This window comes from Octopus sinensis, linkage group LG29 (assembly GCF_006345805.1).
Source record: "Octopus sinensis linkage group LG29, ASM634580v1, whole genome shotgun sequence".
Taxonomy (NCBI): Eukaryota; Metazoa; Mollusca; class Cephalopoda; order Octopoda; family Octopodidae; genus Octopus; species Octopus sinensis.
Window position 1 is genome coordinate 11217605 of NC_043025.1, and position 27500 is coordinate 11245104.

Genomic DNA, 27500 nt, shown 5'->3' on the forward strand with positions numbered 1-27500 from the left:
ACTTAGTGCTTTTCACGTGGCACAAGCACAGGTGAGGTCAGTTTTGGCAAGGTTTTTACAGTCGGATGCCCTTCCGAACCCCAACCACTTTTCAGTGTGGACTGGGTGCTTCTGAGTGGCACCTGCACTGACAGGGTCACCAAGTACTTCAAAGAGAAAGGAAAGTATGTATGTACATGTATATGTGTGTGTGTGTGTGCATATATATATATATTTCTTTACTACCCACAAGGGGCTAAACATAGAGAGGACAAACAAGGACAGACAAAGGGATTAAGTCGATTACATCGACCCCAGTGTGAAACTGGTACTTTATTTATTGACCCTGAAAGTATGAAACGCAAAGTCAACCTCGGCGTAATTTGAACTCAGAACTTAACAGCAGACGAAATATGGCTATGCATTTCACCTGGGATGCTAACGTTTCTGCCAGCTCACCGCCTTAATATGTATATATATGTAGATATATATGTGTGTGTGTGTATATATATATATATATATACACACACATATATATACATGTATGTATATATATATATATATATATATATATATATATATATATATACACACATACATATAATATACATGTATGTATATGTGTGTGTATATGTATTCTTTTATTGTTTCAGTCATTTGATTGCAGCCATGCTGGAGCACTGCCTTTAGTCAAAGAAATCGAGCCAGTATTTATTCTATCAGTCTCTTTTGCCAAACTGCTAAGTTACGGTGACGTAAACACACAAACATGTATATATATATTTACAATGGGCTTCTTTTAGTTTCCATCTACTAAATCCACTCACAAGGCTTTAGTCAGCCCGAGGCTATAGTAGAGGACACTTGATCAAGGTACCATGCAGTGGGACTGAACCTGGAACCATGTGGTTGGTAAGCAAGCTTTTTACCACACAGCCACTCCTATATATATAACTAGCAGTATCGCCCGGCGTTGCTCGGGTTTGTAAGGGAAATAACTATATAAGCATTTTTAGAGATGTAAAGTATAATAACCATCTCAATATGGCTAACCACAAAGGGGGGGGGGTTTACTGTAGCTTTTTACGTTCTGAGATTTAATAATAAATTTTTAGAGAGTTACTTCCCTTATATAATAGCAAAAAATGCATTAAAAATGTGAAAAATTGATGGTAAATCGTAGACTCATCGTAGACGCGCGCTAATACCCAGAAGGGCTCGATATGAATCACGACTATAAGATACCCGGTTTTGGTTAAACTACACCGCAAAATGTGGGAGTAGTTAGGAATCTAGATCGGAGTAGACAGACTCTCACACAACTTCAGTTTTATATATAAAGACTAGCAGTATCGTCCGGCGTTGCTCGGGTTTGTAAGGAAATAACTATATAAGCATTTTTAGAGAGTTATAGCCAAAAAATAGCAAAAAATGCATTAAAAATGGAAAAAAAATTATGGTAAATTTTTTTAAAAATCGTTGACTCATCGTAGACATTTTAGAGAGTTACTTCCCTTAATAATAGCGAAAAAATGCACTAAAATGGAAAAAAATGATGGTAAATTTTTTTTAATCGTAGACGCGCGCTAATACCCAGAAGGGCTCGATATGAATCACGACTATAAGATACCCGGTTTTGGTTAAACTGCACCGCAAAATGTGGGAGTAGTTAGGAATCTAAATGGTAGGAGACAGACACACAACTTCACTTTTATATATAAAGATATATATATATATATGTATATATGTATATACAGATATGCCAGGTGTGTAACCAGTCCACTTGTGCGTAGCTTTTCCTTCTTCGAACACTAATCTCTGCGAAGGCCTGTTGAAGCAAGTGAAGTTGAAATCAAAATCAAAGTGAAATTCGATGACGGGCATGAGCACCATACGAGCGTGATTGTTACCAGCCGTGCCTTACTGGCACTTGTGCCCCATGCTACTAGGGTGCTAAGAGCACCATCCGAACGGGATCGTTGCCAGAGCGGCTAACTGGCTTCTGTGCCGGTGGTAAGTAGGAGGCACCATTCGAGCAGGATCGTCACCAGCATCGCCTTACTGGCACCTGTGCCATTGGCATGTGTAAAAAATTCGAGCGAGGTCGTTGCCAGAACCGCCTGACTGGCCCAAAAATTCGGGCGAGGTCATTGCCAGTACCGCCTGACTGGCCCAAAAATTCGAGCGAGGTCGTTGCAAGTACCGCCTGACTGGCCCAGAAATTCGAGCAAGATCGTTGCAAGTACCGCCTGACTGGCCCAAAAATTCGAGCGAAGTCGTTGCAAGTACCGCCTGACTGGCCCAGAAATTCGAGCAAGATCGTTGCAAGTACCGCCTGACTGGCCCAGAAATTCGAGCAAGATCGTTGCAAGTACCGCCTGACTGGCCCAAAAATTCGAGCAAGATCGTTGCAAGTACCGCCTGACTGGCCCAGAAATTCGAGCAAGATCGTTGCAAGTACCGCCTGACTGGCCCAAAAATTCGAGCAAGATCGTTGCAAGTACCGCCTGACTGGCCCAGAAATTCGAGCAAGATCGTTGCAAGTACCGCCTGACTGGCCCAAAAATTCGAGCAAGATCGTTGCAAGTACCGCCTGACTGGCCCAGAAATTCGAGCAAGATCGTTGCAAGTACCGCCTGACTGGCCCAAAAATTCGAGCAAGATCGTTGCAAGTACCGCCTGACTGGCCCAAAAATTCGAGCAAGATCGTTGCAAGTACCGCCTGACTGGCCCAGAAATTCGGGCAAAGTCGTTGCAAGTACCGCCTGACTGGCCCAGAAATTCGGGCAAGGTCGTTGCCAGTACCGCCTGACTGGCCCCCGTGCCGGCGGCACGTAAAAGTACCCACTACACGATTTGACTGAAGACTGGCGAACCAGATGGTTGCACCAGGCTCCATTTTGATCTGGCAGTTTCTACAGCTGGATGCCCTTCCTAACGGCAACCACCCCATGAGTGTAGTGGGTGCTTTTACATGCCACCGGCACAAGGGCCAATCAGGCGGTACTGGCAATGGCCACGCTCAAATGGTATTTTTTACGTGCCGGCGAGCTGGCAGAAACGTTAGCACGTCGGGCGAAATGCTTAGCAGTATTTCGTCTGCCGTTACGTTGTGAGTTCAAATTCGCCGAGGTCGACTTTACCTTTCATCCTTTCGGGGTCGATAAATTAAGTACCAGTTACGCACTGGGGTTGATGTAATTGACTTAATACCTATGTCTGTCCTTGTTTGTCCCTTCTCTGTTTAGCCCCTTGAGGGTAATAAAGAAATGGGTATTTTTTACGTGCCACCTGCACAGGAGCCAGTCCGGCGGCACTAGCAATGACCTCGTTCGAATGTTTTTTCATGTGCCAACAGCACAAGTGCCAGTAAGGCGACACCGGTAACGATCACGCTTGAATGGTGCTTTTTACGTTCCACCAGCACGGAAACCTGTTTGCTGCTCTGGTAACGATCACACGGATGCCAGTCATTGAATTTGATTTCGATTTCACTTGCTTCGTCTCATTTACTCTTTACTCTTTTACTTGTTTCGGTCATTTGACTGCGGCCATGCTGGAGCACCGCCTTTAGTCGAGCAGCTCGACCCCGGGACTTATTCTTTGTAAGCCCAGTACTTATTCTATTGGTCTCTTTTGCCGAACCGCTAAGTGACAGGGACGTAAACACACAAGCATCGGTTGTCAAGCAATGCTAGAGGGACAAACACAGACACACAAACATATACATACACATATATAGATATATATATATATACGACAGGCTTCTTTCAGTTTCCGTCTACCAAATCCACTCACAATGCTTTGGTCGGCCCGAGGCTATAGCAGAAGACATTTGCCCAAGATGCCACGCAGTGGGACTGAACCCGGAACCATGTGGCTGGTTAGCAAGCTACTTACCACACAGCCACTCCTGCGCCTATTTGCATCATTTAGTAAACATTTTGATGCTTATAAAAACATATTTTAGTTTGTTTCTACTGTTGTGCCTGGGGAGAGTCATTTTCTTTTAGTGCCTAATAATGTAACACACTCACTGGTAAAATTTCCACTTATTTCTTATTTTTATTTCCCTAAAATTTTCGGTCGGTCTTGCAACCTTTTCAATAGTCTTGACTCTGTCCCTTATTTACACTGCGTTCCCTTTTGTTTGTTTGTGGACATATGTGTGGGTCAGTGTGTGTGTGCCTATGCATGCATGTATGTATGTATGTATGCATGTGTGTGTATGTATGTATATATGTGGGTGTATGCATATATATATATATGTATGTATGTGTGCAACACTAGAATAGTGTGCATCTGTATGTATCTTGCATATTCATGTGCTTGCCTGTCCGTGTTTGTGTATTTTCTATGTATGTGTGTGTGTGTGAGCATGTGTTAGTATATGTGTGCACCTCTGTCTCCTTGTGTGTGTGTGTTTTGCAACTATGTACCATGTTTGTATGTATGGATGTGCATCTCTATATATGTGGACCCGTGTCTCCATATGTGTCCTTGTGTGGAGTAAAGTGTGTGTGTATATATATATAATATAATAATAATAATAATAAAAACATTGTGTACAGTGCTCAGGTGCACTACAACTCATCTAAAGTGTATATATAATCAGGTGTAGTTTCGGCGGATTTCGGAAAGCATGAGGGCCTTAAAGGATGCAGTGTCATGGCAGTCAACAACTGACGCAGGCAGTTTATTCCATGCTTCAGCAACTCTGAGCGTGAAGAAATGTTTCCGAAAGTCATGGGAGCTGTGCTGTTTTCTGACTTTGTAGGCATGTCCACGTGTGTTGGACACATGGAGATCAAAAAGGTGTTCAGTGTTGTTGTTGGTGAGGTGGTTGATAACTTTGTGGGTGTTTACCAAGTCCGTCACCAGACGCTGGAGCTTCAGTGAATCCATGCCCAGGGAAACAAGGCGCTCGGAGTATGGTAGGTGTCTGATGGAGGGTATGCGTTTGGTTGATAAAAGCATTCAGTACACTCTGTAAAGTGGTTGGCAAGTCTGAGCGTGAAAAAATGTTTCCGAAAGTCATGGGAGCTGTGCTGTTTTCTGACTTTGTAGGCATGTCCACGTGTGTTGGACACATGAAGATCAAAAAGGTGTTCAGTGTTGTTGTTGGTGAGGTGGTTGATAACTTTGTGGGTGTCTACCAAGTCCGTCACCAGACGCCGGAGCTTCAGTGAATCCATGCCCAGGGAAACAAGGCGCTCAGAATATGGTAGGTGTCTGATGGAGGGTATGCGTTTGGTTGCACGTCTCTGGACAGATTCCAGGAGGTCAATGTTCTGAGCAAGATAGGGGTTCCAAACTGATGATGCGAATTCCAAGTGTGGTCGTACCATAGCTGTATACAGTTGTGCTCCAGTCTCCATTTGTGTATGGGTACTTGTCTATTCTTATAACCTATGTACCTATCCGTCTGTATGTTCTTTATATTTATACACATATTTATATATTTTCTTTTTTTTTTTTTTACTCTTTTACTTGTTTCAGTCATTTGACTGCGGCCATGCTGGAGCACCGCCTTTTTTTTTAGTTGAGCAAATCGACCCCGGGACTTATTCTTTTGTAAGCCCAGTACTTATTCTATCGGATCTCTTTTGCCGAACCGCTAAGTTTACTCTTTTACTTGTTTCAGTCATTTGACTGCGGCCATGCTGGAGCACCGCCTTTTTTTTTAGTTGAGCAAATCGACCCCGGGACTTATTCTTTTGTAAGCCCAGTACTTATTCTATCGGATCTCTTTTGCCGAACCGCTAAGTTTACTCTTTTACTTGTTTCAGTCATTTGACTGCGGCCATGCTGGAGCACCGCCTTTTTTTTTAGTCGAGCAAATCGACCCCGGGACTTATTCTTTTGTAAGCCCAGTACTTATTCTATCGGATCTCTTTTGCCGAACCGCTAAGTTTACTCTTTTACTTGTTTCAGTCATTTGACTGCGGCCATGCTGGAGCACCGCCTTTAGTCGAGCAAATCGACCCCGGGACTTATTCTTTTGTAAACCCAGTACTTATTCTATCGATCTCTTTTTGCCGAACCGCTATATTTATATATTTTCTTTTTTTTTTCTTTTTCTTTTTCTTCCGCAGAACATTGCAACTGATAGTTTCTCCACCTGGTTGGTTCCCTTGGAAACAGATCATTTCGATGCTTGTACCTGACATTTCATTTCTTCCTAACTCCGAATCGCAGCATTGCACCATCATCAAGGGGTCAAACGGCCGAAATCGAACTCACCTGACATGCGCACCAAAACGCTGAGAAGCCGATATCCCGTTGCCGACGGCGAGGAGCACGACGAGAGTGCACTGACCCCAAAAACCATGAGACTGGCTGAACCCGCAGCCAGCACTGGCTTGGATACCGGTGCCGGTACCGGTGGCGAGCTACCGTTCGAGGACAAAGCCGATGGGGCAAACTCGAGTGACCAAAACGTAGCTGGTTGCGCTAACGACAACACTGCAACACCGGACACTGGGATTGCAGCGATCGACAACAGAATTGCAGCAATCGATGCAAGCATCAAGACACCGTACCCCAACCTTGCAACAGCCTACACCTCTGTTGCAGCAACCTATTCTAGCGTTGCACCAAACTACACCAGTGTCGCAACAACGGGTGCGAACATTGCCTCGGGCGACGCCGCTGGCGTTACGACGTCCATGGCGGCGGCCGTTCCAGATGTCGACGACAAGATCTGCCAGATGTGCGGCAAGATGCACAACAAGGACGACATCTTCAAGTACCTGTCGGTGCTTCCGGAAGACGAGCGCTATAAGTGCCACTACTGCTCGGAGTCGTTTTCGTACAGCTGCCTCTTTGCCGAGCACATGCGGACGTGTACGCCTGCACAGGGTGCACTCGGAGCCGCGTCACCCGTCATCGCGCCGCCAGACCCGATGAAATGCTGCGGCGGCAGTGGTGGCGGCGGCGGCGGCGGAGTTGGGGTAAACTCGGTCGGGGGTTGCAGTGGTGGTGGCGGGAGTGGTGTTTGCAGTGGTGGTGTTGGTGGTTGTGGTGGCAGTAGCAGTGGTGGTTGCGGTGTTGGTGTTGGTGTTGGTAGTAGTTGTGGTGGTGGTGGTGTTGGTGTCGGTGGTGGGTGCGGCAGGGGGAGAATGTGCTGCGTGGCTGCTCCCAGTTGCTGCGGAAATTCCTCCATGGGTAACACAGTGTGCGTTGCCAACGCAACAGACATGGCACCGACGCCGCCACCACCGCTGCCGCAACCAAAAAACACACTGATGCCACCATCGCAAACAACAACAACAACAACAGCAGCAGCAACCACTGCCATGGGTTGCAGCGGATCTCAGAACCTCCACCATTCGTCAAAGTTGCACCACCACCACCATCATCATCACCACCACCATCACCACCCGCATCACCAACATCACCAGCATCACCAACACCACCCACACCACCATCAGCATCACCAGCACCAGCATCATCAACCGCATCAGTGTCAGCAAAACTCGCGGCGGATGTACGATGTGGTCGGCTTCAAGTGCGAGGTGTGCGGCCACGTCCTAGCGAACCACGTGGCACTGAAGAGCCACGTGGATCGGGAGCACAACGGGAAGGGCCCCACTGAATGCGAATTCTGCCTCAAGCGGTGCGCGTCAACCATCGATCTGGTGCTGCACAAGAGAATGCACTCGACGGCCACCACGACCGGCGCAGCCGCCTCCTACAAATGCCAGTGCTGCGACCGCCAGTTCCACTGCCGGTCACAGCTCGTCGAACACGAAAAGATCCACACGGGCACTGCGCCATATCGGTGCGAGTTCTGCAACCGCGGGTTCTCGTATCGCTCGAACCTTATTGTACACAAGCGCGTCCACGACAGTAAGAGAAGTCATTTCGAGTGTGACCAGTGCGGGCAAACTTTCCAACACGGGGCCCAGCTCACGCGGCACAAGCTGGTGCACACGACGGACAAGCCTCTGGATTGTCGGCATTGCGGGAAGCGATTTGTGATATACAGCAAGCTCATTGAACACATTAATCAGTCGCACACTCCCAACACAAGCCGAGTGTAACCGATTTTTCAACCTGGGCCCCTGTTTTACCCAACCGCTGATGCAGCACAGAGGCACCGTCACGGTATATATACGACAGCCCTTTTAAGCCAAACCCCTAACTCACACTGAACGAACTTGTCTGTTATGCACCCTTGACTGCAATTCAGGTAGAACACAGCCCTTTTAAATGTGACCCCTGAACTACACACAGCTGCCATAAATGCCCACCTAAAATTCATACAAAATGTGGCCCTTTCAAACAAGGACCGTGAACTACATGTCACACATGCCTAATTGAAAGTCATACAAAATACGGCCCTTTCAAACAAGGACCGTGAACTACATGTCACACATGCCTAATTGAAAGTCATACAAAATATGGCCCTTTCAAATAAGGACCCTGAACTACATGTCACACATGCCTAATTGAAAGTCATACAAAATATGGCCCTTTCAAACAAGGACCCTGAACTGCATGTATTACATGCACCCAACTAAAGTTCATGCAAAATATAGCCCTTTTAAACAAGAGCCCTGAACATCTGTCACACATGCCCAATTGAAAGTCATACAAAATAAGTCCCTTTCAAACAAGACCCGAACTACATGTTACATACACCCCCGATGAAAAATCATTCATAAGTACCCTTTTAAAAAAGAGGAAAACCTGATCCCTACCTGTTTATCATACAACCCCCAACAACAGTCCATTCCAATATGGCCCTTTCAAATGAGATCCCCTGAGCCAAAACTAATCTGTCACATGCTCTCAGCTTCAATTCATACACAACAACCCTTTCAAACTAAAATCCCAAAACCCACACGTTTATTACACACACTCTACACCAATTCATATGCAGGAGCTCTTTTGAAAAAAATCCCTGAACCACACTTATCTGTTATACACACCCAACTGCAATTCACACACAACAGCCCTTTTAAACCAGACCCCTGAATAATATACATCTGTCACAATGCCCCAACTGCAATTCACACACAACAGCCCTTTTAAACCAGACCCCTGAATAATATACATCACAATACTCCAACAGCAATTCACACACAAGAGCCCTTTTAAACCAGACCCCCTGAATAATATACATCACAATACCCCAACTGCAATTCACACACAACAGCCCTTTTAAACCAGACCCCTGAATAATATACATGTCACAATACCCCAACTGCAATTCACACACAACAGCCCTTTTAAATCAGACCCCTGAATAATATACATCTGTCACAATACCCCAACTGCAATTCACACACAAGAGCCCTTTTAAACCAGACCTCTTAATAATATACATCTGTCACAATGCCCCAACTGCAATTCACACACAACAGCCCTTTTAAACCAGACCCCTGAATAATATACATCTGTCACGATACCCCAACTGCAATTCACACACAACAGCCCTTTTAAACCAGACCCCTTAATAATATACATCTGTCACAATGCCCCAACTGCAATTCACACACAACAGCCCTTTTAAACCAGACCCCCTGAATAATATATATCACAATACCCCAAGAGCAATTCACACACAAGAGCCCTTTTAAACCAGACCCCTGAATAATATACATCTGTCACAATGCCCCAACTGCAATTCACACACAACAGCCCTTTTAAACCAGAACCCTGAATAATATACATCTGTCATAATACCCTTATTTCAATTGACATATGTCACACTCTCACAATTCCCTAGTCATACAGAACAGCCCTTTTAAAGCACAATGACCCCTGAGCAATGCACCTCCCTCACACTAACCCACTTGCACTTCATTCACCCTCTGTCACACACAACACAACCCTTTCAAACTGCACTCACCAGGAACACCTTAGCAGTAAACACATGTAAAACAGCCCCTAGTCCTTTCAAGTCACACTGGTTTGGACACGGTTGTTGGTGATAAGGACCAAAAACATAATGGCTTTCTGCAATCTAGGTTCAAATCAGCTCTTTGCACTCATGGTTCTTTTTTTTTTTCCCTTAGAAAAAGCTCAGTCTGTTGTGAGCTTTTGGGGGTGGGTCTCCTCCCTTGTCACAGAGCTACTGAAAAACATAACTAAAAAGTGGAAAAACAAAGGGTTCTCTTTGCTGCCCTTCATTTCCTACTACAAAAATGCATACTAGAAAATATACATTTTATATATATATATATATATATGTGTGTGTGTGTGTGTGTATATATGTATATATATATATGTATATGTGTATATATATGTGTATATATATGTGTGTGTATATATGTGTATATATATGTATATATATATGTGTATATGTATATATATATATATATATATATACACACACACATATGCACGTACTCACAGATATATATATATATATATATATGCACACATATACACGTGTATATATATATATATATATATGCACACATACACACGTGTGTGTATATATATATACACAACTATTTTTCTCCCTCATCAGACATGCCCTTTGTACGAAACAAACCTGATAAATCCTCTAAGGGACCACTCATACTGAGCCCCTACCCCTCCACATCACCCAACATTGGTAGATAACATTGCGAAGGGTTTTTTGAACTGCAGGCTGCCAACTACATCTCGCCACACTGCGGCACAAAAAGAACAAAATGTCTTTGGCAACATCATCATCAGCATCATTTAGCGTCCGTTTTCCGTGCTACCATTGGTTGGACGGTTCAACTGGGGTCTGGGGAGCCAGAAGGCTGCACCAGGCCAGTCAGATCTGGCAGTGTTTCTACAGCTGGATGCCCTTCCTAACGCCAACCACTCCGAGAGTGTAGTGGGTGATTTTATGTGCCACCGACACAGGTGCCAGACGAGGCTGGCGAACGGCCACGCTCGGATGGTGTTTTTTATGTGCCACCGACACAGGTGCCAGACGAGGCTGGCAAACGGCCACGCTCGGATGGTGTTTTTTATGTGCCACCGACACAGGTGCCAGACGAGGCTGGCAGACGGCCACGCTCGGATGGTGTTTTTTATGTGCCACCGACACAGGTGCCAGACGAGGCTGGCGAACGGCCACGCTCGGATGGTGTTTTTTATGTGCCACCGACACAGGTGCCAGACGAGGCTGGCAGACGGCCACGCTCGGATGGTGTTTTTTATGTACCACTGACACAGGTGCCAGACGAGGCTGGCGAACGACCACGCTCGGATGGTGTTTTTTATGTACCACCGACACAGGTGCCAGACGAGGCTGGCAAACGGCAACGGTCGGATGGTGTTTTTTATGTGCCACCGACACAGGTGCCAGACGAGGCTGGCAAACGGCAACGGTCGGATGGTGTTTTTTATGTGCCACCGACACAGGTGCCAGACGAGGCTGGCAAACGGCAACGGTCGGATGGTGTTTTTTATGTGCCACCGACACAGGTGCCAGACGAGGCTGGCAAACGGCAACGGTCGGATGGTGTTTTTTATGTGCCACCGACACAGGTGCCAGACGAGGCTGGCGAACGGCCACGATCGGATGGTGTTTTTTATGTGCCACTAACACAGGTGCCAGACGAGGCTGGCAGACGGCCACGCTCGGATGGTGTTTTTTATGTGCCACCGACACAGGTGCCAGACGAGGCTGGCATCATTACCCATTTTCACAGGAGATGCTACACTTTGGTTTGCACAACTAGAGGCATATTTTTGTGCACATAGTGTTTCTTCTGAGCAGCAATTGTAAATCCTTTATAGTTGTATGCCTCCTCAACTTGCAACTACTGCCAGAGATCTTATTACGGATCCTTGCCCAGACGTCACTCATCATCATTATCATCGTTTAACGTCCGTTCTCCATGCTAGCATGGGTTGGACAGTTCGACCGGGGATCTGGGAAGCCAGAAGGCTGCACCAGGCTCCAGTCTTATCTGGCAGTCTGTTAAATTAGAAGTAAAAAAAAACACTAGAAGTACCAAACTGCACTGGGTCATACTGCGCACACACACACACACTCTCACACATACATGTATGTTTATATATGTATTAGAAAATGTGTGTACAAGTAGATATGACTGCTACCACTCCATGCACACACACACACACACATTATTACACTGCTCACACACCCTTCACACATACCACTCCATGCTCTCACACACACATGCTGTACCAACCCACGCCACAAACACACTATACCAACACACGCCACACATGCTCACACCCTCTCACACATGCCACCCCACACATACACACACCACATGCCACTCCACATACACTGTACCAACACACGCCACACATGCTCACACCCTCTCACACATGCCACCCCACACATACACACACCACATGCCACTCCACATACACTGTACCAACACACGCCACACACACACACACACATTACCACACGCACCACATGCTTAATCCCTCTCACACATGCCACTCCGCGCACACACACTACCAACACACGCCACACACATTACTACACTGATCCACACACACCACATGCTCACACCCTCTCACACACACACTGTACCAACCCATGCCACTCCACACACACTGTACCAACCCACGCCACACACACACCACATGCCACTCCACACTCACACATGCCACTCCACACACTGTACCAACCCACGCCCCAAACACACCATATGCCACTCCACACACTGTACCAACCCACGCCCCACACACACCATATGCCACTCCACACACACTGTACCAACCCATGCCACACACACACCACATGCCACTCCACACTAACCCACGCCACACACACACCACATGCCACTCCACACTCACACATGCCACTCCACACACACTGTACCAACCCACGCCACACACACACCATATGCCACTCCACACACACACCACATGCCACTCCACACACACTGTACCAACCCACGCCGCACTCTCACACACTGTACCAACCCACGCCACACATTGCACATCCATGTCACCCCCCCCCTCACTATGTATCACTTTCCGTCTTCTCCCCCCTGAACCCTTCTTCAACATCCTCAACCTCCTCACCCCAAACATCAGTAATACAATAGGGACACACAGACATTCCTATCCTTACTTTTATCTTATCACACATTTGGTAGTAATCAATGGCGCTGTTGTTACATTTGCCTTTTTTTTTTAAAGAACGGGTCTCCAGCCTGGCCAGACCAGTCTTAGGTTCACTGCATTTCAGACGACGAGAGTGAAAAGGGAGTAATTGACTCATTACAGAACAAACATCTCAAGGGACTTCATTTGCAAAACATCAGTTTTTTTTTCCTTGTTACAAAGCACCAGTTTTCTTATGTATATATATATATATATATGTGTATATATACATACATATTTAATAAATATAATTTAAAAATCTACATGAGGTTTATTATTTTTATTTTTTGTTTCAATCATTTGACTATTGCCATGCTGGAGCAGTACTATAAAGGGTTTTTTTTAGTCAAAGGAATCGACCCCAGAACTTATTCTTTGTAAGCCTAGTACTTATTCTATTGATCTCTTTTGCGGAACTGCTACCTTATGGGGACGTAAACACACCAACGTCGGTTTCAAGTGATAGTGGAAGGACAAACATAGATTCAAAGACACACACACACACACACACGTATATATATGTATATATATATATAGTGACGTATATTTGCCATTTAAATATGGCTAACCCCTAAGGGTGGATGCTACTGTAGTTTGTAGCCCCAGGAGGACACCTCCTCCAGCTGGCTTTAGACACACTTTCTGTGCCCTATCAGTATTTGCAAAGGGAAGCCTTATTATATATATATATTATAAATACATATTAACACTTTACAGTATCCTTACATATATACATACATCTAAAACAACAGGAGTACTGGATCTTTTCGGTTTGAACAGCAGTTTTTTCTAACAGTGTCATATGAAATTGTTACCCATAATTATGACCCTAGTACAGATCTAGTGCATTTCAATCTGTTTTAGGGTTAGGGGTGGGGGGAAGGGTATCTTTTTTTTCTTCACAAATAAATAGACCCAATCTGTTTCTTAAACAAGGGACATATTCATACGGCACAGAATGTTCTTTTACCTCAATAGACGTCAGTGATTGGTTGAAATTGCAGAAAAAAAACACAACAAATATCTTACAAACTATAGAATTTTCTCAATAAAGCCAAGAGAAAATGATGTTTTATAAACACATTCTACCAGTATACGAAGTTTAAAAGTGTTTAGTTATGTGGAAATTATTTTAAAAAACTGCCGTTCAAACCGAAAAGATCCAAACGAGGGACATATTCATACGGCACAGAATGTTCTTTTACCTCAATAGACGTCATTGATTGGTTGAAATTGCAGAAATTGAAGAGGAAAAAAACAACAAATATCTTACAAACAATAGAATTTTCTCAATAAAGCCAAGAGAAAAAGATGTTTTATAAACACATTCTTCCAGTATACGAAGTTTAAAAGTGTTTAGTTACGTGGAAATTATTTTAAAAAACTGCCGGTCAAACAGAAAAGATCCCATGTCAGAACATCAGAGTTGGTTGAGAAAACTCACTGTTTTTCTCTTAGCATGATACACTCACTGTGGTCATTGTTGTTGTTGTTAATGAATGAGGAATATAAAAATATGAAAAAGAAACAAACAAGAACAAATATATTGAGAAAGAATTAAAATTTATCTGTGTTGCTGTTGTGATTGTCTGTTGTCATGACAACAAGGTGTAGCTATGATAATAATGTCTGGTTTTCTTTGATTGCAACCTGGTCTGGCTTCACAATCTTGATGCTGGAACATTCTCCCTGAAATAAATTTATATATATATATATATATATAGGTAGGTAGGTAGATAGATAGATAGACAAATAGATAGATAAATAGACAGATAGATAGATAGACAGATAGATAGACAAATAGATAGATAAATAGACAGATAGATAGATAGACAGATAGATAGATAGATAGACAAATAGATAGATAAATAGACAGATAGATAGATAGACAGATAGATAGATAGACAAATAGATAGATAGACAAATAGATAGATAGACAAATAGACAGATAGATGGATGGATGGATGGATAGATAGATGGATGAACGAAATACCTATTTCTTAACTACCCACAAGGGGCTAAACACAGAGAGGACAAACGGATTAAGTCGATGATATCGACCCCAGTACATCACTGGTACTTATTTAATCGACCCCGAAAGGATGAAAGGCAAAGTCGACCTCGGCGGAATTTGAACTCAGAACGTAACGGCAGACGAAATACGGCTACACATTTTGCCCGGCGTGCTAACGTTTCTGCCAGCTCGCTGCCTTAAAGGCATACATAATACTCCTGTTGTGATTGTACTTCCAACACCGGTTTTCAAGCAATGGTGGGGGACAAACACAGACACAGTGACACACACGGATATTTATGTATACATACATACATACATACATGACACCTGATGGGTACTATTCACATGGTGCTAGCACAGGTGCTTTTTATGTAGGACCAACACGGATGTGTGGCTGTGTGGTCAGAAGTTTACTTCCCAGCCATATGGTCCTAGGTTCAATTCAGGTGCTTTCTGCATGACACAGCCACGATTTTACATCACGTAAAAAGCACCAATCCGATTGTAGCCGTTGGCAGCCTCGCCTGGCCCCCCGTGCCGGTGGCACATAAAAAGCACCATCCGACCGTGGCCGTTTGCCAGCCCCGTCTGGCATCTGTGCCTGTGGCACATAAAAAGCACCATCCGACTGGCCTCGTGCCTATGGCACGTAAAAAGCACCATCCGTTCATGGCCGTTGCCAGCCTTGCCTGGCCCCCATGCTGGTGGCACGTAAAAAGCACCATCCGACCGTGGCCGTTTGCCAGCCCTGTCTGGCATGTAAAAAGCACCCACTACACTCACGGGGTGGTTGGCATTAGGAAGGGCATCCAGCCGTAGAAACACTACCAGATCAGACTGGGCCTGGTGCAGCCTTCTGACTTCCCAGACCCCAGTTGAACCGTCCAACCCATGCTAGTATGGAAAGCGGACCCTAAATGATGATGATGATGACTTCTATCTACCATCACCTCCTACCACTACCATGATCTACCTTTATCTAGCTACCATTCACCATCAACACCATCTTCACACCACCACCATCACAAATGAACAATATTCTTACCGAATCAGTCTGTAATATTCTCAGACCCTTGTCGTCGATGGTTTTCAAGAGAAACTGCATTTCTGCATCTGTTAAATTAAAGGCTGGCATTGAACATTCGGCCTGGTCCTTGTCTTCCAAGAAGTCCCTGGGAAAAAAAAAAATCATCAAAAACTGGAGATAAAAATATGGGTCTACTTCTCAAGCATGACATAATGCCAAAGGTCTCAGTCATTTTCTCCATGAGGCCCAGCACTTAAAAGGACCTCAGCCACCTTGCCTCCATGCGGCCCAACGCTTAAAAGGACCTCAGCCATTTTGCCTCCATGAGGCCCAACACTTGAAAGGAACTTGGCCATTTTGCCTCCATGAGGCCCAACACTTGAAAGGAACTCGGCCACTTTGCCTCCATGAGGCCCAACACTTGAAAGGAACTCAGCCACTTTGCCTCCATGAGGCCCAACACTTGAAAGGAACTCAGCCACTTTGCCTCCATGAAGCCCAACACTTGAAAGGACCTCAGCCATTTTGCCTCCATGAGGCCCAACACTTGAAAGGAACTCGGCCACTTTGCCTCCATGAGGCCCAACACTTGAAAGGAACTCAGCCACTTTGCCTCCATGAGGCCCGACACTTCAAAGGACCTCAGCCATTTTGCCTCCATGAGGTCCAACACTTGAAAGGACCTCAGCCACCTCCATGAGGCCCAACACTTGAAAGGAACTTGGCCACTTTGCCTCCATGAGGCCCAACACTTGAAAGGACCTCAGCCACTTTGCCTCCATGAGGCCCAACACTTGAAAGGACCTCAGCCATTTTGCCTCCATGAGGCCCAACACTTGAAAGGACCTCAGCCACCTCCATGAGGCCCAACACTTGAAAGGAACTTGGCCACTTTGCCTCCATGAGGCCCAACACTTGAAAGGACCTCAGCCACTTTGCCTCCATGAGGCCCAACACTCGAAAGGACCTCAGCCACTTTGCCTCCATGAGGCCCAACACTTAAAAGGAACTCAGCCATTTTGCCTCCATGAGGCCCAAAAACTTAGGACCTCAGCCATTTTGCCTCCATGAGGCCCAATGCTTGAAAGGAACTCACTAGTGGCCTAGTGCTTAGGCTGTTGCACTTATGATCACTAGATCAGGAAAACACCTCATCCTACATTGCACTGTGATCACTTTGACACTAGGATCAACCATGCCCAAGTGTTCTATGTATGTATATATGCAGGCATGAGCCAATGAGGGAGACTTCTACATGGTAGCTGGACCTGTTTGAAATAGCAGCCAAATCTCCCTCAAATCACAAGCTACTCTCTCATGTATTTAGAAATAACAGCAAATTCCCTCTCAAACCAACACCCTACTGTCTTATGCATGTGTGAGCCACCCAAGGAAACCTCTATATTGTAGCTAGATCTGGTAGAAATAGCAGCCAAATCTTCCTCAGATCACACCCTACTGTCACAAAAACCTGGGTAGATACCTGACCTGGGTAGATACAAACCACAAGTAACTAAGCAACACCAACACCGCCAACAACAATACCACCGCCATCACACCACTATCCTAACCATGACCACCACCACTAACACCCTTCCACTCACCTTATATAGTCCTTTGTACTCTTACAGAATTCTTCACTGACTTCTTCTTCATTTGGTTGGGTTTTCTTGGCTGAAAAAAAATATTTATACACACCATCATCATTGTCATCATCATTATGATCATAATCATCATCACCGTCGTCATGGTAATCATCATCAACATGGACATGATAACACTTCCATCAGTTAAGATCAGAAGCTATGAGAGCCACTGTCTGGTACTGCATCAGGGTATTTATTATTATTATTATTATTATTATCATTATTATTATTATTGAGTGAGGGAGCAGTGCATGCCATCAAAGTGACACTGGGGTGAAATATACGAAGCCCAGTATACCCATCATGACTAACCGTCTGATAAGGGTACACCAGGCACATGCACCACAACCATATGTGCGTGACATGGTGACCCTCATATCAAGATAAACAGCGCATGTCTTTGCATGTGGGGCCCAGTTAGAATTTTCTTCTGGTAGAGTAGCCCATCCGGCTCAAAAGGTCCCTGAATAAGGGTTGTTTAAGGATGTTGAACGAACCACCCATGTTTCCAGAGGTGAATTATTCAAACCCCAAAGAATTCCTCTCAACACATGGCTATGATGCTCCCCCACTACTTCTGCTCGTGATCAGAGATGCACATATTGTCGAGTAGCCCATCCCGCTCAAAAGGTCCCTGAATAAGGATTGTTTAAGGATGTTGAACGAACCACCCATGTTTCCAGAGGTGAATTATTCAAACCCCAAAGAATTCCTCTCAACACATGGCTATGATGCTCCCCCACTACTTCTGCTCGTGATCAGAGATGCACATATCATCAGCCACTAAGGGACATGCTCAACTGGTTAAGGTCAAACAACTGACAAGCAAATCTGTGGTATTGAGCAGAATATTTGCTGTAGCCCATCTTTTATACCAAGACAAAACAATGTACATGATAACACTTCCAACCAGTTAAGATCAGAAGCCATGAGAGCCACTGCCTGGTACTGCATCAGGGCATGGATCCCTGAATAAAGGTTGTTTAAGGATGTTGAACGAACCACCCATGCTTCCGAAGGTGAATTATTCAAACCCCAAAGAATTCCTCTCAACACATGGCTATGATGCTCCCCCACTACTTCTGCTCGTGATCAGAGATGCACATATCATCAGCCACTAAGGGACATGCTCAAACTGGTTAAGGTCAAACAACTGACAAGCAAATCTGTGGTATTGAGCAGAATATTTGCTGTAGCCCATCTTTTATACCAAGACAAAACAATGTACATGATAACACTTCCAATCAGTTAAGATCAGCAGCCATGAGAGCCACTGCCTGGTACTGCATCAGGGCATTTATTATTATTATTATTATTATTAAGGCATCTTTTATACCAAGACAAAACAATGTACATGATAACACTTCCAATCAGTTAAGATCAGAAGCCATGAGAGCCACTGCCTGGTACTGCATCAGGGCATTTATTATTATTATTATTATTATTAAGGCATCTTTTATACCAAGACAAAACAATGTACATGATAACACTTCCAATCAGTTAAGATCAGCAGCCATGAGAGCCACTGCCTGGTACTGCATCAGGGCATTTATTATTATTATTATTATTATTAAGGCATCTTTTATACCAAGACAAAACAATGTACATGATAACACTTCCAATCAGTTAAGATCAGCAGCCATGAGAGCCACTGCCTGGTACTGCATCAGGGCATTTATTATTATTATTATTATTAAGGCATCTTTTATACCAAGACAAAACAATGTACATGATAACACTTCCAATCAGTTAAGATCAGAAGCCATGAGAGCCACTGCCTGGTACTGCATCAGGGCATTTATTATTATTATTATTATTATTAAGGCATCTTTTATACCAAGACAAAACAATGTACATGATAACACTTCCAATCAGTTAAGATCAGAAGCCATGAGAGCCACTGCCTGGTATTGCATCAGGGCATTTATTATTATTATTATTATTAAGGCATCTTTTATACCAAGACAAAACAATGTACATGATAACACTTCCAATCAGTTAAGATCAGCAGCCATGAGAGCCACTGCCTGGTACTGCATCAGGGCATTTATTATTATTATATATTATTAAGGCATCTTTTATACCAAGACAAAACAATGTACATGATAACACTTCCAATCAGTTAAGATCAGCAGCCATGAGAGCCACTGCCTGGTACTGCATCAGGGCATTTATTATTATTATTATTATTAAGGCATCTTTTATACCAAGACAAAACAATGTACATGATAACACTTCCAATCAGTTAAGATCAGCAGCCATGAGAGCCACTGCCTGGTACTGCATCAAGGCATTTATTATTATTATTATTATTAAGGCATCTTTTATACCAAGACAAAACAATGTACATGATAACACTTCCAATCAGTTAAGATCAGCAGCCATGAGAGCCACTGCCTGGTACTGCATCAGGGCATTTATTATTATTATTATTATTATTAAGGCATCTTTTATACCAAGACAAAACAATGTACATGATAACACTTCCAATCAGTTAAGATCAGAAGCCATGAGAGCCACTGCCTGGTACTGCATCAGGGCATTTATTATTATTATTATTATTATTATTAAGGCATCTTTTATACCAAGACAAAACAATGTACATGATAACACTTCCAATCAGTTAAGATCAGAAGCCATGAGAGCCACTGCCTGGTACTGCATCAGGGCATTTATTATTATTATTATTATTATTAAGGCATCTTTTATACCAAGACAAAACAATGTACATGATAACACTTCCAATCAGTTAAGATCAGAAGCCATGAGAGCCATTGCCTGGTACTACATCAGGGCATTTATTATTATCATTATTATTATTACTAGTAAGGTGGTAAGGTGGCAGAATCGTTAGCACACTGGACAAAATGCTTCCAAAATGCTGTAACACTAAGACTCCCTGAAAAAGAACAAAGCCCAGACAAATCTCAGAATAACAACATAAACACCGACAAAAGCAAACATCGAAACAAAACAGGGAACTCACTCTTCTGATACTGGATTGGTTGGTCCTTGGCAAGGGTCGAAAACATTTTTTGGTACATGTTGGATTCAACGAGTTGAAATTTCTCTCTATCACTGAAAGATGTAAAAACATTTCAATGAAACTGGTTAGGTTTGTCTTCATGAATAAATTTTAGTGAAACCCTTTGATATATTCTATCCCTCTGGCCTCTTGCAGACCTAAATTATGTTTCATTTTTCACTGTTATTTGTGACATTGTTTGTGCCTTTGGACTAGTTTTAGCTTTAAGGGGTTAGGGTTAGGGTTAAGGTTTTAGGGTTAGGGTTGGGGTTGATTCTGTTATTATTATTTTTAAATTGTTACGCTAGATAATAACAGAATCAATGATATCTTCACAAATTATTTTTTCTTGTGAATTATTTGCTCTCTCTCTCTTTCTATATATACACATATATATATATACATATATATATATATTACATATATATACATATATATATATACATATATATACATATATATACATACATATATATATACATATATACACATATATATACATATATACACACACATATATATATATATACATATATACACACACACATATATATATATATACATATATATATATATACATACATATATATATACATATATACATACATACATATATATACATACATATATATATATATACAACATACATATATATATACATGTGTGTGTATATATATATATACATACATATATATATACATGTGTATATATATATCATTTATTAAGTTTTCTCTACAGCTGTTTCAATGAATCACATACAACCATCATTATTTTACATAGCTACTACATAATTATCACTGACCTTTTGATATTCTGAATTTCCTCCAAGATAATTTCATTCTTAGGGAGTAGTTTATGTGCTTTTGTCAGGTTCCGAAGGGCTTCAGAGAAGTCTCCAAGCTTATGTAAAGCCTAATGGTGGATAGAGCAAAAAATAAGACGGTTTTCAATTTAATCAATTCAGCTTTGTTAACCCTTCAGCATTAAGATGTTTATTCATCTCTCTATATATAAACAGCAAAATGTCTGTCTGTGTGTGTGTCCTTTATACAAATCCACAAATTTTCAGTTAGAGGGCTCGCACTTTCCATAGTTATTCAAAACCATCCAAGGGTGGTCGTGCACATCTTTACATTTCCCCAGTCACCCCACAAATCACTCTATATATAAACGGCAAAATGTCTGTCTGTGTGTGTGTGTCCTTTATACAAATCCACAAATTTTCAGTTAGAGGGCTCGCACTTTCCATAGTTATTCAAAACCATCCAAGGGTGGTCGTGCACATCTTTACATTTCCCCAGTCACCCCACAAATCACTCTATATATAAACGGCAAAATGTCTGTCTGTGTGTGTGTGTCCTTTATACAAATCCACAAATTTTCAGTTAGAGGGCTCGCACTTTCCATAGTTATTCAAAACCATCCAAGGGTGGTCGTGCACATCTTTACATTTCCCCAGTCACCCCACAAATCACTCTATATATAAACGGCAAAATGTCTGTCTGTGTGTGTGTGTCCTTTATACAAATCCACAAATTTTCAGTTAGAGGGCTCGCACTTTCTATGGTCATTCAAAACCATCCAAGAGTGGTCATGCACATCTTTACATTTCCCCAGTCACCCTGCAAAGCCATTAAATATATAAACGGCAAAATGTCTGTCTGTGTGTGTGTGTGTCCTTTATACAAATCCACAATTTTTCAGTTAGAGGGCTCGCACTTTCTATGGTCATTCAAAACCGCCTAAGAGTGGTCGTGCACCTTGTCATTTTGTAGAAGTGTGGAGGCACATGGCCTAGTGGTTAGAGCAGTGGACTCGCAGTCGAGGAATCACAGGTTCGAATCTCAGACCAGGCGATGTGTGTGTTTATGAGCGAAAACACCTAAGCTCCATCCGGCTCCGGCAGAAGGTAATGGCGAAACTTCTGCTGACTCTTTTGCCACAACTTTCTCTCATTTTTTCCTCCAGCATCTTGCAGCTCACCTGCAACGGACCAGCGTCCCATCCAGGTGGGGAACCTATATGCCAAGAAACCAGGAACCAGCCCTTATGAGCCAGGCATGGCTCGAGAAGGTACAAGAAAACTTTCTCTCACTCTTTCCTCCCGCATCTTGCAGCTCGCCTGCGATGGACTGGCGTCCCGTCCAGGTGGGGTACCTATAGGCCAAGGAAACCGGGAAACCGGCCCTTATGAGCCAGGCATGGCTCAAGAAGGTACAAGAAAACTTTCTCTCACACTTTCCTCCTGCATCTTACAGCTCACCTGCGATGGACTGGCGTCCCGTCCAGGTGGGGAACTTATACGCCAAGGAAACCGGCCCTTATGAGCCAGGCATGGCTCTAGAAGGTACAAAAAAACTTTCTCTCACTCTTTCCTCCTGCATCTTACAGCTCACCTGCGATGGACCAGCGTCCCATCCAGGTGGGGAACCTATACGCCAAAGAAACCAGGAAACCGGCCCTTATGAGCCAGGCATGGCTCGAGAAGGAACAAACAAAAAAAGACATTTCGTAGAAGAATAAAATAATAAGGGTTTGCGTACAGGTGCACATGGAAACCCCTAATTCCTCAGTGTCGTGACCATAAACAACCCGACCCCCACTCACTGCTTACAAGAGAATAAAGAGCCAAAAAAACGGACGACGACAACCAGCTTCCAACATACCTGTCCCAATCTGAAGTAAGCTTTAGTGTTGCATCGATCCAGCTGCAGAACCTTCCGGCAAAAAGTCACGGCTCTGCTGAAACGGCAGAGTTTCAGGCAGCACAGTGCGATATTTAGTTGGACGGCAATCATGAGTTCTTTGTAACGTTTTTCATCTTGGTCGGATTTGAGGTGAGCACTTTCCAAAAGGTTCAGGCACTGTGCAAAAGACATTCGGAAAAGATATTTAGGGACAAAAAAAAAAAAAAGAAAGAAGGCGCAGGAGTGGCTGTGTGGTAAGTAGCTTGCTTACCAACCACATGGTTCCGGGTTCAGTCCCACTGCGTGGCATCTTGGGCAAGTGTCTTCTGCTATAGCCCCGGGCCGACCAATGCCTTGTGAGTGGATTTGGTAGACGGAAACTCCTGCGCCTATATTGCCACTCCTGTGCCTATATATATATATATATATATATTGCCTATATATATATATATATATATATACATTGTATAAAAGATTGGATAGAATATCAGTTAACTATCTCCTATAACAGCCTCAGACTGTCCAATGCTGACCACCAACTACAACAAATTAAAAAAAACAGTAGAACTTACCTTATTGTATTTCTGAACAGCTTTCTGAAAATGGTTCTGTTTGAAGAATGAATAACCTTCCTATTAAAGATAATAATAATAATAATAGTAATAATAATGTTGCTTTCAAATTTTGGCACAAGGCCAGCAATCGACTGGTACTTATTCTATCAACGTCAAAAGGATGAAAGGCAAAGATGACCTTGGTGGAATTTGAACTCAGAAAGTAAAACCGTAAGAAAATTCAGCTAAGCATTTTCCATGGTGTCTTTTTTTTATCTTTTACTTGTTTCAGCCATTTGACTGCGACCATACTGGAGCACCGCCTTTTAGTCGAGCAAATTAACCCAGGACTTATTCTTTGGAAGCCTAATACTTATTCTATTGGTCTCTTTTTTGCCGAACCGCTAGGTTAAACACACCATCATTGGTTGTCAAGCGATGTTTGGGGGTGGGGGAGACAAACATATATATACACACACACACATATATATACATATACACATATATGACGGGCCTCTTTCAGTTTCCGTCTACCAAATCCACTCACAAGGCTTTGGTCGGTTCGAGGCTATAGTAGAAGACACTTGCCCAAGGTGCCACGCAGTGGGAATGAACCCAGAACCATGTGGTTGGTAAGCAAGCTACTTTATTTCATTAAATTTGTCATAAAGACAGTACATAGATTAGGTAGCTTTGCGGGCTGGACATAGACATTAATGAGGCGGATGACTATGATTTAAAAATGATGGGAGAAGACAGAAAGTGCCCGCCGACCCTCTGCTTGTCCGTGTAGTATGCAAGCTACTTACCACACAGCCACTCCTGCACCTATATGCTAACGTATGCTAAAGGTTTGCCAGCTAACCATGTTAATAATAATAACAATAAAAAATATTAACAAAAGATATCAGAAGTACTTACCTGCTTGTAGGTTCCAACAAGTTGGCAGATGGACTCAAATGTGACTGCATATCTTTCTTCCTAGATTTAAGAGTGAAGAACGGTAGGAGAGATCAGTGAACAGTTTAGAAACAACCAGCAGTATCGCCCGGCATTGCTCGGGTTTGTAAGGGAATTTTTAGAGAGTTATAGCCAAAAAATAGCAAAACAATGCATTAAAAATGGAAAAAAAATGATGGTAAATTTTTTTTTAAATTGTTGACTCATCGTAGACATTTTTAGAAAGTTACTTCCCTTATATAATAGCGAAAAAAAAATGCATTAAAATGGAAAGAAAATGATGGTAAATTTTTTTTTTAAATCGTTGACTCATCGTAGACATTTTTAGAGAGTTAATTCCCTTATTTAATAGCGAAAAAAATGCATTAAAATGAAGAAAAAATGATGGTAAATTTTTTTTAAAATCGTTGACTCATCGTAGACATTTTTAGAGAGTTACTTCCCTTATATAAACCGAGCAAAAATGCATTAAAATGGAAAAAAATGATGGTAAATTATTTTTTAAATCGTAGACTCATCGTAGACATTTTTAGAAAGTTACTTCCCTTATATAATAGCGAAAAAAAAATGCATTAAAATGGAAAGAAAATGATGGTAAATTTTTTTTTTAAATCGTTGACTCATCGTAGACATTTTTAGAGAGTTAATTCCCTTATTTAATAGCGAAAAAAATGCATTAAAATGAAGAAAAAATTGATGGTAAATTTTTTTTAAAATCGTTGACTCATCGTAGACATTTTTAGAGAGTTACTTCCCTTATATAAACCGAGCGAAAGTGCATTAAAATGGAAAAAAATGATGGTAAATTATTTTTAAAATCGTAGACTCATCGTAGACGCGCGCTAATACCCAGAAGGGCTCGATATGAATCACGACTATAAGATACCCGAATTTGGTTAAACTGCACCGCAAAATGTGGGAGTAGTTAGGAATCTAAATCGGAGGAGACAGACACACAACTTCACTTTTATACTCTTTACTCTTTTTTACTCTTTTATTCTTTTACTTGTTTCAGTCATTTGACTGCGGCCATGCTGGAGCACCGCCTTTAGTCGAGCAAATCGACCCCGGGACTTATTCTTTGTAAGCCCAGTACTTATTCTATCGGTCTCGTTTGCTGAACCGCTAAGTGACGGGGACGTAAACACACCATCATCGGTTGTCAAGCAATGCTAGGGGGACAAACACACACACAAGCACACACACACATACACATATATATATATATATACATATATACGACAGGCTTCTTTCAGTTTCCGTCTACCAAATCCACTCACAAGGCATTGGTCAGCCCGGGGCTATAGTAGAAGACACTTGCCCAAGATGCCACGCAGTGGGACTGAACCCGGAACCATGTGGTTGGTAAGCAAGCTACTTACCACACAGCCACTCCTGCGCCTATATATAAAGATATATACAAACAATGTACAGAAAATAGATTCCATCACATGCCAAGGAAAGAAACTAGAAGTAGTTAATAGCTTCTGCTACCTAGGTGGCGGCACATGGCCTAGTGGTTAGAGCAGCGGATTCGCGCTCGAGGGATCGCGGATTCGAATCTCAGACCAGGCGATATGCGGCTCCGGCAGAAGGTAATGGCGAACTTCTGCTGACTCTTTTGCCACAACTTTCTCTCACTCTTTCCTCCTGCATCTTGCATCTCACCTGCGATGGACCGGCGTCCCGTCCAGGTGGGGAACCTATATGATGATGGTGATGGCAACGATGATGATGACGGTAATGATGATGATAATGATGACAATGATGATGATAATGATGATGACAACGATGATGATGACACCAATGATGATGACAACGATGATGATGATGATGACGATGATACCGATGATGATGACAATGATGATGATGACGACAACGATGATGGCAATGATGATGACGACGATGATGATAATGACAATGATGATAATGACGATGATGATGATGACAATGACGATGATGACAACGATGATAATGATGATGATGATAGCAATGATGAAAATGATGCTGTCAAAGATGATGATAGCAATGATGATGATGATGACTTACCTCAGACATCAGGAAGTAGTCTCCCACATTCACGCGATCAGAAATGGACAAAATTTCAATTTCAAACAATGCTGTTCAAATAAAAGACACAAATTAAAAAACAAATCAATTAATTACATCGATCGATCAATCAGCCACTTCAATTAATCAATAAATCAATATCCATCACTAAACCCTTAACACAAGTATTAGTCTAATAATAGGAAACATAGAACACAGGATAAATCTCTTCAAGATGATGCCCCAGCATGGCCACAGTCCAATGACTGAAACAAACGAAAGGATAAGCCGTTGCCTAGGCGACTTTAATATTAGATTCAGAATTCATCCAAGGCTGGGGCCCTGTGCCATATGATCCCTACACAGTTAAGGCACACAACACAATTTCTTTTCCTCAACAGGCCCCGTTCTATTTAATATAATCATCATCATCATCGTCATCGTTTAACATCCGTTTTCCGCGCTAGCAC

General features: G+C 42.8%; 2 protein-coding genes across 3 annotated transcripts in view; one reads left to right on the forward strand and one right to left on the reverse strand.

The window, feature by feature from the left end:
* LOC115226213 (zinc finger protein 205-like) overlaps positions 1 to 9661 on the forward strand; it is a 16241-nt gene extending 6580 nt beyond the window's left edge. Inside the window, exon 2 of the mRNA XM_029797236.2 lies at positions 6075 to 9661. Coding sequence (XP_029653096.1) covers positions 6228 to 8024 — 1797 coding nt within the window. The 5' untranslated portion in view covers positions 6075 to 6227 and the 3' untranslated portion in view covers positions 8025 to 9661. The remainder of the gene's footprint in view (positions 1 to 6074) is intronic.
* A 4946-nt stretch (positions 9662 to 14607) lies between these two features.
* The window catches only part of LOC115226155 (inactive peptidyl-prolyl cis-trans isomerase FKBP6), a 23845-nt gene continuing 10952 nt past the window's right edge, over positions 14608 to 27500 (reverse strand). For both annotated transcript variants that reach the window (XM_029797154.2, XM_036514866.1), the window contains exons 6-14: positions 27031 to 27101; positions 24943 to 25002; positions 24040 to 24099; positions 23447 to 23644; positions 21583 to 21692; positions 20742 to 20833; positions 17714 to 17783; positions 16128 to 16254; positions 14608 to 14754 (exon numbers count right to left, since the gene is read on the reverse strand). In XM_029797154.2, the coding sequence (XP_029653014.1) occupies positions 14680 to 14754; positions 16128 to 16254; positions 17714 to 17783; positions 20742 to 20833; positions 21583 to 21692; positions 23447 to 23644; positions 24040 to 24099; positions 24943 to 25002; positions 27031 to 27101 (863 nt within the window). In that variant the 3' untranslated portion in view covers positions 14608 to 14679. The remainder of the gene's footprint in view (positions 14755 to 16127; positions 16255 to 17713; positions 17784 to 20741; positions 20834 to 21582; positions 21693 to 23446; positions 23645 to 24039; positions 24100 to 24942; positions 25003 to 27030; positions 27102 to 27500) is intronic.